General features: G+C 40.4%; 1 protein-coding gene across 3 annotated transcripts; it reads right to left on the bottom strand.

Annotated features, from left to right (window-relative positions):
• Window positions 1-30: 30 nt before the first annotated feature.
• On the bottom strand, window positions 31-12,182 carry LOC101075343 (phosphatidylinositol 4,5-bisphosphate 3-kinase catalytic subunit gamma isoform). 3 transcript variants are annotated; one of them, XM_029833710.1, is made up of 13 exons: window positions 11,797-12,181; window positions 11,502-11,642; window positions 8,104-9,251; window positions 6,223-6,880; window positions 5,634-5,699; window positions 4,781-5,006; window positions 3,753-3,847; window positions 2,375-2,518; window positions 2,176-2,266; window positions 1,233-1,363; window positions 890-1,001; window positions 547-704; window positions 31-410 (listed from the first exon to the last, which is right to left on the bottom strand). In XM_029833710.1, exons 1-13 carry the CDS (start codon window positions 11,797-11,799, stop codon window positions 153-155), a joined length of 3,231 nt encoding a protein of 1,076 aa, XP_029689570.1. In that variant the 5' UTR covers window positions 11,800-12,181; the 3' UTR covers window positions 31-152. The 3 variants fall into 3 exon arrangements, with proteins under 3 accessions (XP_029689570.1, XP_029689571.1, XP_029689572.1); XM_029833711.1 differs by lacking the exons at window positions 547-704; window positions 890-1,001 and having other exon boundaries at window positions 11,797-12,182; XM_029833712.1 differs by lacking the exons at window positions 31-410; window positions 547-704 and having other exon boundaries at window positions 924-1,001; window positions 1,216-1,363; window positions 11,797-12,182.
• Between the last annotated feature and the right edge of the window lie 5,232 nt (window positions 12,183-17,414).

The following is a 17,414-nucleotide window of genomic DNA, read 5'->3' as shown; positions in this document are numbered from 1 at the left end:
AAAATAGTGAACAACGGCTCAATGTAAAACTAGAGGCTAAAATTGTCTTTTTTTAATCAATAGTTTATGCAACCTAATTCATATATGGAATGACTGGCAAAGGTCATGTAAATTCAGAATAAATGTAAATTCATGCCACCCTGTAAAAGGATCTACTTGATGCCTGCAAGCATGTGGATCCACCAGTTGGCCTGTACAGTCCAACCCATCTTCTCACATTCAGCAATTTGTTGAAGGAAGTGTTCTTTAGCTTCTGTTTCACTCTGTTCCTCCTGCAGTGCTTTCCGCAGATAGCGCATATCTTCTGAGGTGCTAAGCTCTGGGATTCCGGTCAAGAGCATAAGGGAGAAAAGAGTGATGAGCAGCTGAGAGTGTGAGCGTAGGGACAGGTATGCTCTGGTGCAAGTATCCTGAAAAGAATAAGATAAGGTAAATATATATGTAATTCTTAATTTGTGAAAATCATATTGTGGTGAGGTGATAAATAAAGCAAACATCAGGGACACAAAGAATAATTCCACAAATTAAACAATGGGGTCTTCACACCCTGAATGCCTGGATCCAAAGGCTGCTGCGTCCTTTGGCTCCGCCCATGACATACAGGAAGTCAGGGGTAAGGACAAACGGTACATGCTCTCTGTTCATGCCCAAAAAGTGCTTTGTGTTGCCCAGGATGTGCCCAAAGTCAATGTGGAACAGGTTCCCTGCAAGGTCCGGGAAACAAAGGCATTTCACTCTTCTTCTGGAGATTTACATAATCTACATCATTCATTAATGCCTGTGTTGCTTGTACGTGCACAAATGCTTGTACAAATGCACGTACAAGCAAGCCATCTTGGTTTGCGATATGGTAAATACGTGTAAACAGAAAGCATAGATTTGTGTTTACCATCATTTGTGACCATGATGTTGTCATTATGCCGATCTCCTATTCCCAGCACATATGTGGCCACACAGTAACCAGCACAGGACTTGACAAATCTCTCCACAGTTGTGTGGTGCTGCAACCAGTTAAGAGTACTATTTTAGTCATCTAGTTTCATTAGTAAATCCACGGCACCTCAATTTCTGCTCTTATACAGAAGACAATTGATCTATAATGAAGCATCTGCATAAAACATCAAATGCGTGTCAATCTTCGGGCAGCCTTTACTTATCACCCCTTTAACAAAAATGACAGATCAGCTTTAGCAGTTCTTTGAACAAACGCCACACCTGCAGTTTCAACTCACTATTTCTTCAGGCGGACCTTTGGACCTGAGCCACTCGTACAAAGCATCATTTCTGAAGGCTCCTGTCGTTCCCCCAACACTCCTCTGGATTGCAGCAATGGTTACTGCATTCCTCACTATTTCAATCATACCTGAAGAGGAGGACGAGGAATCTCATTAAACTTCACCCCAGTGAGCAGTAAAGAAACATATCTGAAAAAGGGTATACTTGATATGAAAAGCTATCTTTTAGCTCGAACAATCCAATCCAATTAAATCCAAGTTTATTTAAATAGCACATTGAAAACAACACGCAGAAAAAATATTTAAAAAAAGAGATAAAAACACAAATAATGTTAAAATGAAAATGTTAAAAAATGACATACAATTTTAAAAACATCATAAAGGCTTTATTTTAGCCAGTTGCCTTAACTGGACAAACGCTTGACTTAACAATAGCTCTAATTTGACTGTCAAGATGTAGGTCAGAACCTATATTCACCACTAGGTTTATGATGTGGTTACTTTTGCATTCTGGACCAACAAACCCAGATCTACAGAGGAGTTCCCAGTGTTGCCACCAAAAACTATCATTTCTGTTGTTTTGTCATCAAAGTTTAAAAGGTTAATAGCCATCCAGGTCACATCTTGATGGAGGACTTGTCATTCTTTCTATGTGGGGAAATAAGTTTGACTGTCAGCATAACAGTGGAAAAAATGGCCATGTTTTCTGAGTATGGAGCCTAAATACAAATAAGCAAAATGTAAGACATGCAGCGATCACATAGGCCAGCATTTATATGCTACTGTAAGTCCATTCACAAGCAAGCTCTCTGAGGGTGTTATTGTGGAATTTGGGATTTTTGCATGTGTGTAAGATAACTGGATAACTGGAGCTTTTTGACTGCTTTCTCCAAAGAAAGCTGCTAATGGTTTGTGAGGGAAATTCAGCTTTTGGTCTCACCTATATTGTGTCCAGTGGAGATGCAGCCATAAGGGACAAGATTAAGATCAAGAGATCTCTCTTGCCAAATCGAGTCCATCACCATCAGTGTCTAAACAAGAACACGTAATCGTCATTTGTATGTTTAAGTGAAGACAGAACATACTGATGAACATATGTCTAAAGATTTTGAAGCAGCTGAGCCTGAGCTAGCAATAACCTGTATGACAAGCATGTCCTGTCTGAGGTCATCCCCTTCTTTGAAGATTATTCCAACAGGGGCAGCAGTGATGGGTGAGGGCATAGGACAGAACTCCAGCCACAATGGTTTCTTCTTGGAAGCCATTACTTTGCATTTGTCCAGCTTAAAAACAGATAGGATTACACATTGTGCAATGCTCACTCAGAGTTCTGACCAGAATATTTAAATTGCTCCTCTGAGCAGGGTGTTGCAGATAATATGCAGTTTTTATATCTACCTCTAAAGACTGGTATTTTAGAGTTACATGTTTAATTTTGTTTAATTTTAAACACACTCCACTATATCGAGAGTGTCAACTACCTCTGTTCACCGGATCATTGATTATTAAAATAGCCTTCACAGTATGTAAACTTTAAGCACAACTGGTTTAAAAAGAATGGAAATCAAAATCCTTTGTGAACAAGACCCCAAGATACTTCAGCTCTTGCACTTGAGGAAGGACCTCTCCACCAACCTGTAGAGGACAAACCACTGGAGAGTGGCTGATTCTCATCCTACCCGCTTCAAACTCAGCTGAAAACCACCCCAATACATGCTGACAGTCCTGGTTTGATCAAGCCCACAGTGCAAGAGATGTGGCCCCCAAACCAGACACCCTCTAACCCCAGACACCTTCTGGCTACACCTAGAAATTCTGTATACAAAATTACAAATGGAACTGAAGGGTAGCCCTGCCAGAGTCCAACATGCAACCGACCAGATCTGACTTACTGCCAGCAATGGGAACCAAGCTCCTGCGCTGATCATACAGGGGCTGTACAACCCTTAACAGAGCCCATATACTCGTGGAGCACTCCCAAAGGATACCGCAATGCTTAAAGATAAATGCCTTTTCCAGATCAAGAAAACACAAGTTGACTGGTTGGACAAACCCTTGAACCCTCAAGGAGGGTCTAAAGCTGGTCCACTGTTTCCTGACTGGGATGAAACCCTCATTTTCATTAGTCTCATGGTAGGAGCTCAGAGAGGAGCCGCTGCTCCTTCTCATTGAGAGGAGTCAGCTGAGATGGTTTTAGCCTCTGTTCCGGAAGCCCCATTGTTGCTACCCTATTGAGGTGTTCCAGGCATGAAGTAATGTACAGTTTCACATATTTCAGGAAAACATGTTAACTAAGAGATAATAAAAAGTTACATGAAAATAATTGTAATTCTACTTTTTAATGCTTCTTTCTAAAATACTTTTGTGGGGAAGAAAGATGATAGGAGCACAGTTGTTCTGTGAATGTACTAAGAATTCACTACCTTGGTGTATTTCTAATGACCTAAATTATCTTTACACTAACATGGTAGCACAGCATTGTTTTAAATACCAACTTTGGACATAAACACAGCTTACCAAGATTCTTCCAGCTTTGACTCGAGGGTCAAACGGCAACAGGAATTCATGTGGAAGTTGACTGTTTCTAAGAAGTTCTTGCAGTCTGAGAGGAGCTATGAAGTAAAATAATATTGAAATTAAAAAAAGAGAAAAGAAAAGGAAATCAAATCTTTACTTTAGTTTAAACCTCTGTGAGACCGGCACGCTTAAGGCTCTTTTGTGAGTTCAGATTGAAAAGCATTTGGTAAGATGAGATTTATTTGTTTTTTCCTTTCTTCTTAGGTGGGCAGGGCAAACCTACTTCCTCACCTGCATTTCATCTTGGCTCATTCATTCCACCTTTGGTGCAATTTAAAAAATTGACTCATTCTTCCATTATTCAGCAGTTCATTCTAGACCCCACTATGGTAACATTTCGCTCATTTTGGGATTTTTGAAACATCACTGTTGCTCGTCATTTTTCTGTGGTTTTGTCTGCCTCACCCCTGTTCTGTGTGCTGCAGTTCACCATTCCTCTTTGTTCCTGTTTAGCCTTGTCCACCCATGCGTCAGCCATCCCCAAACCCAGCGGCAATTGTTTTGTCAATATACAAATGGCAAAAGACAAGTCTGCATTTGCTCAAATCATTGTAGATTGAATTTTGTAATGAGATTTAATGAGTGAAGATGCTGCACATTATCCATTTACATCAAGAAGGACTGTTTGTTTTGTCAATGTTTGATTAATCCTATTATTAAACAGGGCAGACTTGAAATTGTCTTTTTTTAAATTTTGTCAATGTTTTATATTAAAATATAGTTACTTTGGAGTATCCACTATCCATGTTTCATAGTCATACATATTAGTGTTCCACACTGTAACTAATAATCCTTGCTTTACTATTTTGTGTAGATGGAAACCATTTTCTTGCTAGATCCTTCTGGAGGTCAAATAAAAATGATAGATATTTGTCAGTCCTGTACACAAGTAAATAATCACATATTTGACACATGTTCCAATTTTAGTAGCAATAGTATTACAATAGATCTGACAAATTGTGTTTCACCTGAAATGGGAAGGTCAGTCTTGTCTGGAAAAAGACTTTTTGTTGTTTTAGCCACCTTGTGCAAAACCTCAACAGCTTTGACCTGCTGGATGAAACTGTCAAGCATGGCCTGGCCACAGCCCAGAAGGTAGGCCTCCAGAATCACTGCCATGCGCTGTCGAAAGTATGGACATCCCGTGACCTCACTGCGAGTGTACCAGAAGAAAAAATGTCCAACTCTCTTGCTCTGGAGTCAGAATGAAATGAAGTCATATAGGACAGAACGGTGCAGTACAAAGACTCATTAATATCAGACAGTCTTTTCTTCATCCCCTTGGATCCTGGGAAGTGTGGTGGAGACTATCCCAGCTGCATTTGGGCGAAGGCAGGATACACCCCTGAATAAGCCAACAACTCATTGCAGGGCCCCTATGAGAGCATTTGGGGGTTTGGTACCTTGCTCAAGGGTACCTCTGAAGTGCTCTTAATATCCTGGTACCTCCCCCTGCTGCAGGGACACCTCCCAAGTTTAGTCTGCAAGGGGGGCTTGAACAAAGAACTTTTCACTTCTCAGGCCAGTTCCCCTACAGCAACCACCACCCATAAATCCTTTTCTTATTTGTTTATTTATTCAATTTTGAACTTATCTGTGAGGTGTTGTGCAGATGTATTTTCCGAGTAACATATTAGGTAACACTGTAGCCAACTGCTTGCAAAAAAGACATTTTTTCAAACCAAGACAACAAATGCTTGAAAAAATGTAATACCACCAAATGTATATAATTGTATATAATTTATTATTTGTTATTATTTATTACATGTCTATAATTCCAAGCAGCAGACTTATGTGCACTTAAGATGTTGCAAGACTCACCCTCAGAGCTCTTCGGACGAGGTAACGAGCGAGGAAACTGTCATGGTAGGGCTCCACTTTTAGGGTCTATATGAATCAAGTGGTTGGGGGAAAGGACATTATTTTTTCCTGTAAATTTTTACTTTTACAGAAAAGAGGTTATTTCACTAACATATCTGGACACATGATTACAATGCGGGTCCACAGTCAGTTTAAACTGGATTGGTTTAATGTAAGTAAACAACCTAACAGAGATTACTGGAACTGCAAACCAAATTTTGTTCTCTACATTGCTGCCTCAGTTACCTCATGATCACTATAGGTGGGCTAACAGTGGGGTTGTGGAGCCAGGTTGTCTGGGGGATGACTGATAGTTAAACACATTTGTCGCTGGACACAAGTCACACAAGTCACTGGAATTATACGGTAATCATTCTACAGCTCTTGTAAGCGCAAAAATAAGGTGCCTGCAGCATGCTATTAGTATAAGGATATGTAACTGTTTGCAAAGTGACCCCAGTGAGACTCATTACACACCAACCCTGTTTGTTGGAAAACCAGCAGGTGGTAAAAGTGTGTTCCAAGACTCCTTAGTTATTATTGTACATACCTGTACCAGCTGCAGCAAATACTTCAGCACATCATCATTTGATAGGCTCTCCAACCTCTGGACGGCTAGTCTCCGTACCATCATGTCAGGAAAGTCAATGCCAAGCAGCTCCAGCGCAACTATAACATCTAATTCCTCAGGATTACAGTTTCCCAATAACCAATGTACATCTTGAACTATTTTGCGGTTCATCCAATCAAGAGTGGAAAGGTAGTGGGGTAAAACCGAGCAATAGAGGATACTCTCTTCCCGAAACCTTTTGAGGCAGTCTCTGTTGAGGTTGAGTTCTGGAGACAGGAATCCAGGAGGAGCATAGTTTCTAAGAGGAGCTTCAACAGGATTCATATGAGAAAAGGTAGAGCTGATGACAGGTGGGGCAATAGTGGGTGAAGACTGTGACTGTGACAATGAGATGGTTCTAGATTTGCTCTGCGCAGTGGCTGAGGATGGGGGTTCAGAGTTGTTTGAAAGGGGAAGGCTGTCAGGGAGTACAACAGGAAAGCTGTAACTATCTAGAAGGAAGGTAATAGCCACAGATTCTGCCTTGTCCGGGTTAGTGGCTGTTGACAACTTGTCTGCCTGGTAGGTGATTGCTCCCTCTTCCACATTAAGGTATGACCACATGTGCAGGGTATTAGGGCCCTGGGTGAGAAGAGACCTGTGGGAGCCAGTAACAGTGATTCAGTTTGGAGTCATTTTAAAGTCTGTTAAAGGGTTGTGGCAGCCCTGCAATCGACCTGGTAAATGAGTGGATGCGCTCGCCTGAGATGTGATAGGTGTTTTGTGTCGTCCCTCTAGATAACTACATGACCTTTATGTTCCTGCCTGTCAACAGAGATAGATCTCTGATAAATATATCGAATATAATTTTAAAAACTATACTATACTAGAATATACTGTACTACACTATGTGTGTGTGTGTGTGAGAGAGAGAGAGAGAGAAAGAGTAATCACTGTTGTATTTTCCTTTCAAATTTGCTATTTTGGCAAAAGTTATATTTTCCCTGTTAGATCTGACTAAATATCTCTAGGGATAACCATTATTATTTCTGTGAAAATTAAATGCCCCTCTGTATATCTACACATACTGTATGTTAATGATTTGTTTAATTAATAAAGATGATCCTAATTTCACAAATTCTGTAGTTCTAGTTACTATCCTAGACAGACAAATTATCATACTTAGGGGGTTGTCTAATTATTAGGCTAACATCTTAGTTATGCTGCTAAAGGCCAGAAACATGATCACCTGACAGGCCTCTGTCACCCCACTGGGTCATGGTCTCCTCTCCTCTCCTCTCCTCTCCTCTCCTCTCCTCTCCTCTCCTCTCCTCTCCTCTCCTCTCCTCTCCTCTCCTCCTCAACAAGTAGACCAGTGACGTTATTTCTTGTAGTTTTTCTGCCCCCCCTTCTATATTCATATTCAAGGTATCGCCGCCTTCATAAGCTGTATACTGACCTACTGACCTCCGACCCCACTGACCCACCCAACCCGACTCTACCGGCAGCTTATTTTAATTAATATAATGTATTTCTATGTTCTACCTATTCTCTCCTCTACCGGTCCTCCCCCTTCTCCTCTCTCTCTACCCAGCCAGTCATCAGCAGGAGGGTCCCCCTACATGAGCCTGGTCCTGCTCAAGGTTTCTTCCTGTTAAAGGGGAGTTTTTCCTTGCCACTGTTGCTTGTCTGGGGTTAGGCTCTGGGATTCTGGAAAGCGCCTAGAAACAATTCTGATTGTAACAGACGCTATATAAATAAAGATTGATTGATTGATTGATTGATTGATTGATTGATTGATTGATCCAAAATTGCACTTGATTTGACATTCACAAGGATAATCTTGGTAAAGGCATCTTTATATTAATAATAAAAACTCACCTGTGATCAATGATATTAAGGTTGACAAAATATAGCAATTTTTCTTTCCCTTTATTTTGCTCTGGCACCATGTCTTTACCCACTGGGGGGATTTCATTTATAGTGAAGCCGAGTTTAGTGCCACGTTGAAGATCCTGTAGCAGGACATCAAATTCGAGCCACTCATTCCAAAGAACTTCTTCTGCAAAAGCCTTGGGAGAAGAACAAACTGATGAGAGAACCTTACTACCAAAGAGGACTGAGGCTTTTACATAAATGGTCTGAGGGCATTTGTCTGGAAGTTTAGGGATGTCAAAGCCAAGCAGTTTGACCCGGAGATATCTGTGGCAGTCCCATAAGGATATCATGACAATATCCAAATGATCTCTCTCAAGGCAAAGATTATGATGAGAGCTGAACTGATTGCTGGAGTCTTCGATGAGGGGCCAGTCCACAAATTTGACAGTCTCCTCCTCGAGCTGTGACACAGACACCACTGAAAGGTGGATGTCTTGATTGGTTTTCAAGCAATGCCGAAGCCAGAGAAAACTGCTCAGAGCATAGTCTCCTGAAATAAACTCCTCCCTCCCAAAGACTTTCAAAACCAGATCATTATCAGTATCATATTCAAGACCCTGGTCTGCCATGACCTTTGCAAAGTACTGAAGCAGGACCTTTGGACATGCACTGAGGTTGACGTCTATACTGAAGCTTATTTTGTCCATGTAATGTAGAGTTATTGGGTGGTTTCTTTTTATCTGGTCCTGGCAGTCATTTGGAACAGGGGAAGATGTTATCCATGGCTCTGTGGTGTATAACTTGTCGTTCCGATTCTTTAGCTCTTGTCTTCTGGGAGAGGTTAATTTTCGACGAGTGAACGTGAGCTCATCAAGTCTGTCTGAGGCCTCATTGTCAAGGTTGTATCCAATCAGGTAGTTCAGACACTGTTCCTGCATCTTTCTTTCTGCCGACTCTACGGCCGCTGGTTTTACCACAATTTGTGCTGACAGAATCCCCGTGTCCTCACGTGTCCACGGAACGTCCAATGTCCTGATAACCTGGTGGTCATCATAGACTTCATACCAGTCTTCACTTTTGGTGTACAGTAAAGTGTATTTCTCTGGGTCCAATATTGAGAGTGGGTCTGGGTGGCAGTTTTGTTCTTGAGCCTGAGGTCACAGAGACAAAGAAAGTAAATGTTGAGGAAGTAGATTTATTATTTATTACAACATTCTTATCAAATGGTCCACCAATATTTTATAAATTATTCTTACCCAGTGTCCTTTATATGTGATTTCTGTTATATGATGAGGTTTATTCAAGTTCAAAATATCAGTAAACTGAATGTATATTCAGAACACTGAAGTTGTTCAATTATATGCCAAAAAGTAACTGTTTTCAAGCAGTGGGGGCAATTTCTGTGGTCTTGAAAGGTGCTTTGCTGCATGTGAGGATAAAGTGTGCCAAGGAGGGAATAGCGGCACACTTTATAAAAAAAAAATAGGTTGTCTTAGGCTCAGATCTTAATCCAATTTTCACCCAGAAGGCCTTCCTTATAGCATATACCACAACTATTTGAAGACCTCTTTTTATAAGTAATAAGATTCCGAAGCATCTTGTTAACTATTCATCATCATCCCCACTGGTGGAGGGGGGAGGTACCCAAATTAGCAGATGCAAAACATCTAGATAGTACATGCATTTGTCGATATAAAGAGGTACATTTCAAATACACAGACATAAGAAGGTTATTCCTAGAGGAATTTAGTCGAATGTCACAGTATTTTAGCAACAGTGAAAAATAACCTTTGCCATAATAGTAGAAAGGAAAATACAAAACAAACTGTTGACTAAATACCCTAAAGATCATAAGAAAGGTTTAAATGAAAAGACATCATTTAGTCCTGTGTTCAGCTGGCCAGTCCTGTGTTCAGCTGGCCAGTCGAATCTACAGCTACCTTTGGGAGGGGAAGCTGGGGAGATTGCGCCCTCTAAAGGCTATTAGTTGTTCTATACCTGAAGGCATCAGAGGGAATCAGTTAATCTCGGAAGGTGTGGGCCTTTTTGGGCGCAAAAAGAGGGGGGTGTTTAGTCATTTTTGAGCATGTGCAAATTCAATTTTTGTTCACTCACCAGAGCTAAATTTGTGTTAAATCTTGACAAGCAAAATCAGTGTTTGACAAATGCCTCATGATTTAGGAATAACCACATGCCATCGAAAAACATGTTTGGTTCATCACAGTCAAAACAATCCTATCAAAAATGCTTGAAAAACAAATATACCATCTCTAATAAGTACAAAAATGTACAAAAAGAAACATTTTTTACACAGATGACAAGACCAAAGTAACAAGAGTAATTCCACAAGTACAACAGCAGGTGGCGCTGTAGGTCACTCTAATCCATGCTGGTATTAATGCGGTTTGATTGGGATGGGGGGTTCTCTTTGCTCAAGAGATTTCTTTTTTATCCGTTAGAGACCACACATAAAGATGAAAAAGATCACGTGATGTGAGTTGTGCAGAGCTCTGTCGAGATTTCCGCCAATGTGCATCTAAACGTCATATTAATATCCATCATTAATGCTGTAGTGTTAAAGTAGGATGATGACATCTTAAATGTAGTCTGTGATAAAGCATGATCTTGGTGTTTTCTCATTTTTGGTTCTGTAAATGGTTGTTTCTGGGGGTTTGTTGGTTTCTGACAAGAGTTTGTTTAATGATGTTAACAGAATAGCCCCTCTCAGTGGAACAGCCCCTCATGATGTTTGAGTGGCTATTAAACTCCAGTAGTGATGAGCAGTTTCTTCTGTATGGTTAGCTAAAAGCTACAACTCCATCACTTTCCATGATGTAACTATTCTCGAACCCATGGAAATCATAATTAGCCAGAAGTTATAGAAAACAGATGTAACAGATGAAATATTGTCACTCCATTGAAGCAAATTAGGGGTTGCCAGCTTCCCTTCATTTTGTAGTATAGAACAAATAACACACAACAGAGGCGGTGATCTCTGTTGTATTTTCCTTTTAAAATTCACTATTTATCAAAAGTTATATTTTCCCTGTTGCCATGATAATGTGAGATCTGACTAAATATCTCTAGGGATAACCATTATTATTTCTGTGAAAATGAAATGCTCCTCTGTATATCTACACATGCTATATGCTCTGAGGAAGCACATTAACTTTGGACAAAGACCAAAGACCAAGTGCAGCAATATTTTTTACAAAGTGTGCTGTTGTTCCCTCCTTGGGTTTCTTTATTTAACTGTTTATTTTGTTGTAATCAGAATAGCTCACATCTCTGTAAAGTTGCTAATAACTGGCCATAATTAGAAGGTTGCAAATGAACAAGAGGCATGAAGTTATTTATTAATCATTGACAGGTAATAGGGCAGATGTTTTTTTGGTACCTACCTGCATAGAGATGCATAGCCGCAGTTGGTGGACGCTGCACTGTGAAGGCAGAATGACTGATAATGTGTCCCAGTTGCTAGTGTGAAACTGGCAGATAAACTTCAGGTTCTTCTCAGTCCTGCTTTGAGTGAACATGGCAGACTGGAGAGAGCAAGGTTTTTCAGAACAAAAGAAGTAACATTAAAATGTCAAGATTTTCACAAATGTTTGGTTTCAGAAAGTTGGGATCATGAAAATAAGGTCTTTCTCTAAGAGGATCAAGGAAATCAGTTTGCAAATTTGATAAAAATCTTACCATAGGACGTGCTACTTTTCCACAATCTGAGTGGAGGAGTCTGAACTCTGTACCTGTCTGACTGTAAGAGAGTGATTCATGTTTGTACCTACTCAAAAGTCTTCCTCATTCTTGCGTAGCTTTGTTCCCCAACAGCAGCAGAATAACTCTAAAATCATTTGTTGTTCCATCCTTGACTTCCTCATTCTATTTATATTAATTACTGAGTAGGAAGGGAAGTCCTTTTCATTTGCTTTGTTTTGCCGCAGTATTTCTTGTTACACACATGGCAAATGTGTGGTCCTATCATTTACCGTAGAATATAGAGAGCAGTGTTCAGACCATTTCCAAATGGTGTGCTAATGTTTACCAGATTATGCTAAACCTGTTGGAGTTGTTAGGCCGCATGTTCTCAGAAGGAACCAGCGAAGTGGGTGGATCTGTGGTTAGGCTTACCTGTCTTTGCTTTCAGGTTTCAGACAATGTGCAAATTCAATTTTTGTTCACTCCCCAGAGCTAAATTTGTGTTAAATCTTAACAAGCAAAATCAGTGTTTGACAAATGCCTCATGATTTAGGAATAACCACACGCCATCGAAAAACATGTTTGGTTCATCACAATCAAAACAGTCCTATCAAAAATGCTTGAAAAACAAATATAGCATCTCTAATAAGTACAAAAATGTACAAAAAACCCCCATTTTTTACACAGATGACAAGACCAAAGTAACAAGAGTAATCCAACAAGTACAACAGCAGGTGGCGCTGTAGGTCACTCTAATCCATGCTGGTATTAATGCGGTTTCATTGGGGTGGGGGGTTCTTTTTAATCTTAAAATATTTCTTTTTATCTGTTAGAGACCACACATAAAGATGAATAGAATCACGTGATGTGAGTTGTGCAGAGCTCTGTCGAGATTTCCGCCAATGTGCATCTAAACATCATATTAATATCCATCATTAATGCTTTAGTGTTAAAGTAGGATGGTGACATCATAAATGGTCCAATCTCCAGCTCACTTTGAGAGGGGAACCTGGGGACATTGCGCCCTCTAGAGGCTATTACTTGTTCTATACCTGAAGGCATCAGAGGTAACCAGCTTATCTCGGAAGGTGGGGGCCCTTCTGCGGGCAAAAAGAGGGGGGTGTTTAGTCACATTTTTGAGCATGGGTTCCATTTCTAGAATAGGTTTCTGACAAGAGTTTGTTTAATGATGTTAACAGAATAGCCCCTCTCAGTGGTACAGCCCCTCATGATGTTTGAGTGGCTCCAAATGTCTGTTTTATATTCCTTTCTACTTTGCTATTTTGGCAAAAGTTATATTTTTCCTGTTGCCATAATAATTTTAGATCTGACTAAATATCTCTAGGGATAACCACACTGTCACAGTGGACGCTGCACTGTGAAGGTAGAATGACTGATAATTTGTCCTAGTTTGTCCTGTAAAACTGGCAGATAAACTCTAAAAAAAACACAATCGCATGGATGAAACTGTCACAACACTGATTTGTGGTCCTGCTGCTGCTTCATGTCATCATGGGAGGAACAGAAAGCTTCCCATGCCTGAGAAACCGCACTATGCAAATTTAATCTTTTAGAGGAGGAACTAGCGTAATTTTTTCCACCTTTAAAGGAACATTCACATCGTGGCCCAAACACCAGTTCAGTTGAATGCACCCAAGAGAGCAAAGAAGATGAATGCTGGACCCTTCGCTCTTGTAACACTGCAGTACTTCTTCAACACAGACGTTAAAGTCTGCTGTCAGTGCTCCAGCATGCCTCTTCCTACAGGATGGAAAACACTGCTCACGGAATAAGAAATGCCTAATGAGCTTCGAGATTGCAGATTGGGAACAGGATCTTTGTCCCCTGTACCACACATGGCAACCCAAACAGAGTAAAAAACTTAATTCGAGCTTCGCGCTGCTGAAGCATACACACGCACACAAACACAAACACACACACACACACACGTGTATGTATGCTGGAGTGGTGGTGAACAAAGAAAGGCCTAGAAATATTAAATTTTCTCATTTCAGGTTTACATTTATGTCATATCTTTGGAGAACTTTATTTAAATCGATTTTGAGGAAAATATTTTCATCCGTTGTTGACTAATTTTGGACCTTTGGGTCTTTGGGTGCGGCTCACACTATACATTTATACATTGGGCCTGCAATCAGCGGCCAGCTCGGAGTAGTAAGAACGGATGTTCAGACTATCAGAAGTGAACAGGAAGTGGTTCTCGACTTCAGGAGGTGGAGCTAGTTGGCTTCCCCGAGGGGTGAGGCAGAGAGTCCCTCCTCATTCAATGCCAGCTCACTTTTCTAAGAAGAAGAGATCAGAAGAAGAGACAAAACACTCCTTTGCTCTCTCCTTCTTAGAACAGTGATGAATTGTTTAATTTGAGTCAGAATTTTAGGATGAGAAAATGTTGGAGTATAAATTAAACAGGTTTATTGACTTGGCTGACTATTGTTCATTATCAAATGATTGCTTAATAATGATAATTGTTATAGTTCAGTAAAAACAATGATAATAACACATTAATTAAATCTCTGTTGATAATTAATCATTATGTGCAAGAATTATACATTTTGTATTTTTTTGAAGGAGCCTAGTAGTTTATAAATTACTGAATTTTTCTTTTTCTTTTTATTACACTTTTGATACACCTGAACTTGACCCCTTTAGGGACAGAAGTTGAGAGCAGCTATGAAAGAGAAAAATAGAACAGCAAAGGAAGTTATTGAAAGAACCACATAGATGTGGGGAGAAAGTGAAGAAAGATGAAAAATCAGAATGATCTCGGGGCAGAGCCATTAGGATCCAGATGAAATACTATTCACACATGGCTGTTGTTTCAGACACCCACAGGAGGGGCTGAAAGCTGCCTATGCAATAGTTAGAAAGTCAGAAGAAGGTTTTGAGGAAGTGGAAACAGGAAAGATTACAGGTAAAGATTCAGCACAATTAGAAAAGATGCAAGAAGTATTATTAAATTTTTTATTGATAAATATATTCTGTTTTCTGTTAGAATTATATTTGTATCTTGCATTGATCATATTTGCTAAATACATTTTGAAATTGCCCTTTTTCTTCTTAAAGTCTTCATTAAACAATCACTTAAACAATCAAAATTGTTTCAAGGCGCTTTCCAGAATCCCAGAGCCTGACCCCAGACAAGCAACAGTGGCAAGGAAAAACTCCCCTTTAACAGGAAGAAACCTTGAGCAGGACCAGGCTCATGTAGTTAGAGGATAAAATAGGGAGGAGAGGAGAGGAGAGGAGAGGAGAGGAGAGGAGAGGAGAGGAGAGGAGAGGAGAGGAGAGGAGAGGAGAGGAAACCATGACCCAGTGGGGTGACAGAGGCCTGTCAGGTGATCATGTTTCTGGGCCCCGGCAGCCTCGGCCTATAACAGCATAGCTAAGATGTTAACCTAATGATTAGACGACCCCCTAAGTATGATAATTTGCCTGTCTATGATAGTAACTGGAACTACAGAATTAGTAACAATAAGCTTTTTCAAAGATGTAGGTTTTAAGCCTAATTTTAAAAGTAGAGATCAGTCAGCCTCACATACCTGGACAGGGAGCTGGTTCCATAGCAGGGGGGCCTGGTAGCTAAATGCTCGGCCGCCCATTCTACTCCTAGAGACTCTGGGATCCACAAGTAGACCAGCATTCTGAGAGCAGAGTGGTCTATTGGGCTGGTAAGGTGTCACTAGCTCATCCAGGTAGGAGGGAGCTAGGCCTCTGAGGTCCTTTCAGGTCAAAAGAAGGGTTTTAAAAATTATTCTGAATTTAATGGGCAGCCAATGAAGAGACGCCAGTACAGTAGTTATGTGATCTCTTTTGTCAATACCTGTCAGAACTCTGGCTGCAGCATTTTGGATCACCTGGAGGCTTCTTAAAGAGTTGCTTGGACACCCTGATAATAAAGAATTACAATAGTCCAGCCTGGAAGTAACAAATGCATGGACTAACTTTTCAGCATCAGGCTGCTTCAGTAGTTTCCTGATCTTTGTGATGTTCCCCAGGTGAAAAAAGGCACTTCTAGAAACTGTTTTAATGTGTGGGTTGAAGGACAGATTTTGGTCAAAAGTTACTCCAAGATTCCTCACAGAGAGACTAGATGTTAATGAGATACCATCGCGAGTGATCATGTGATCTAATCTATCCCTGAGAGGTTCAGGACCAAACACCATGACCTCAGTTTTTTTCTGACTTAAGGACGAGGAAATTTGAAGACATCCAGGACTTTATGTCTTTAAGACAGGTCTGAAGCTTCACTAACTGCTCTATCTCCTCTGGTTTCATGGATAAATAAAGCTGAGTGTCATCAGCATAACAATGAAAATTTATCTCATGCTGCTGAATAATATTCCCTAAGGGAAGCATGTACAAGGTGAAAAGGATTGGTCCAAGTACAGAACCTTGTGGAACTCCATGAATAACCCAACTGTATAAAGAGGGAAAGCCATAAACCTGAGCAAACAGCTATCTATCAGATTAATATGATCTAAACCAGTCTAGTGCTATCCCTTTAATCCCAATCACATGTTCCAGTCTCTGTAACAGGGTGCTGTGATCAACTGCATGAAAAGCAGCACTGAGGTCCAGCAGAACCAGCTTAGAAACCAGTCCATGATCTGAAGCTATAAGAAGATTATTAGTAACTTTAGGAAGGTTGGATATTGGCCTTTAATTTGCTAGTACGTCCGGATCCAGTGATTTTTTTTAAGCAATAGCTTAATCACTGCCACCTTGTAGGACCGGGGTACATAACCCATCGTCACTAAAAAAACTTTGACCTGGTCCAGGATAGAACTGCCTATCAATGGTAAAACATCCTTCAACATGTGTGTTGGGATGGGATCTAAAAGACACGTGGTGGACTTGGATTTCTGAATTAGCGAAGACGCCTCAGAAAAATATATAGGGCTGAAGGAGTTTAAGGGCTCGTTGGAGACCCTGTATGTTCCCACAGTCAGCACATCTGGTGATGGTCCAGTTGTTGGGATGGCCTGGTTAGCCTTTTCTCTGATAGCTAGAACTTCATCAGTGAAGAAGCTCATCTTAACCACTAAGGGAAGAGGGGATATGTGGATCTAAAACACTGTGACTCTTAGTTAATTTGGCCACAGTGCTGAAAAGGAACCTGGAGTTGTTCTTGTTTTCTTCAATTAAAGAATAAAAATAAGCTGTTCTAGCCTTACGGAGGGCCTTTTTGTAAACTAATAGACAGTCTTTCCAGGCTCCACGATAGCTATCTATTTTACAAGAACACCACTTCTTTTCTAGTCTTCGCACTTTCTGCTTGAGGGTCCTGATATGTGAATTATACCAGGGGGCACACCTCCTCTGATTTACTATTTTCTTTTTCAGTGGGGCAACAGAATCAAGCGTGATTCTCAGTGAGGCTACTGCACCTTCATCAATAGAGTCAACCTCTACAGGGATCAGAATATAATGATTGGTCCCTGGAGAAGAACACGGTGGTCTTGGGATTAGCACAGGGATTGCTTCCTTAAATTTAGCTACAGCATTATCTGAAAGACATCTGCTATACTGTAGTAAGACTGAGTTCTTTGCATAGAAGAATCCTTAATCATAAATGTAAAAGTGATTAAAGAATG

Source organism: Takifugu rubripes, chromosome 3 (assembly GCF_901000725.2).
Source record: "Takifugu rubripes chromosome 3, fTakRub1.2, whole genome shotgun sequence".
NCBI lineage: Eukaryota > Metazoa > Chordata > Actinopteri > Tetraodontiformes > Tetraodontidae > Takifugu > Takifugu rubripes.
The sequence above is the reverse complement of the archived record's forward strand: the minus strand, read 5'-3'. Positions and strand labels throughout refer to the sequence as shown.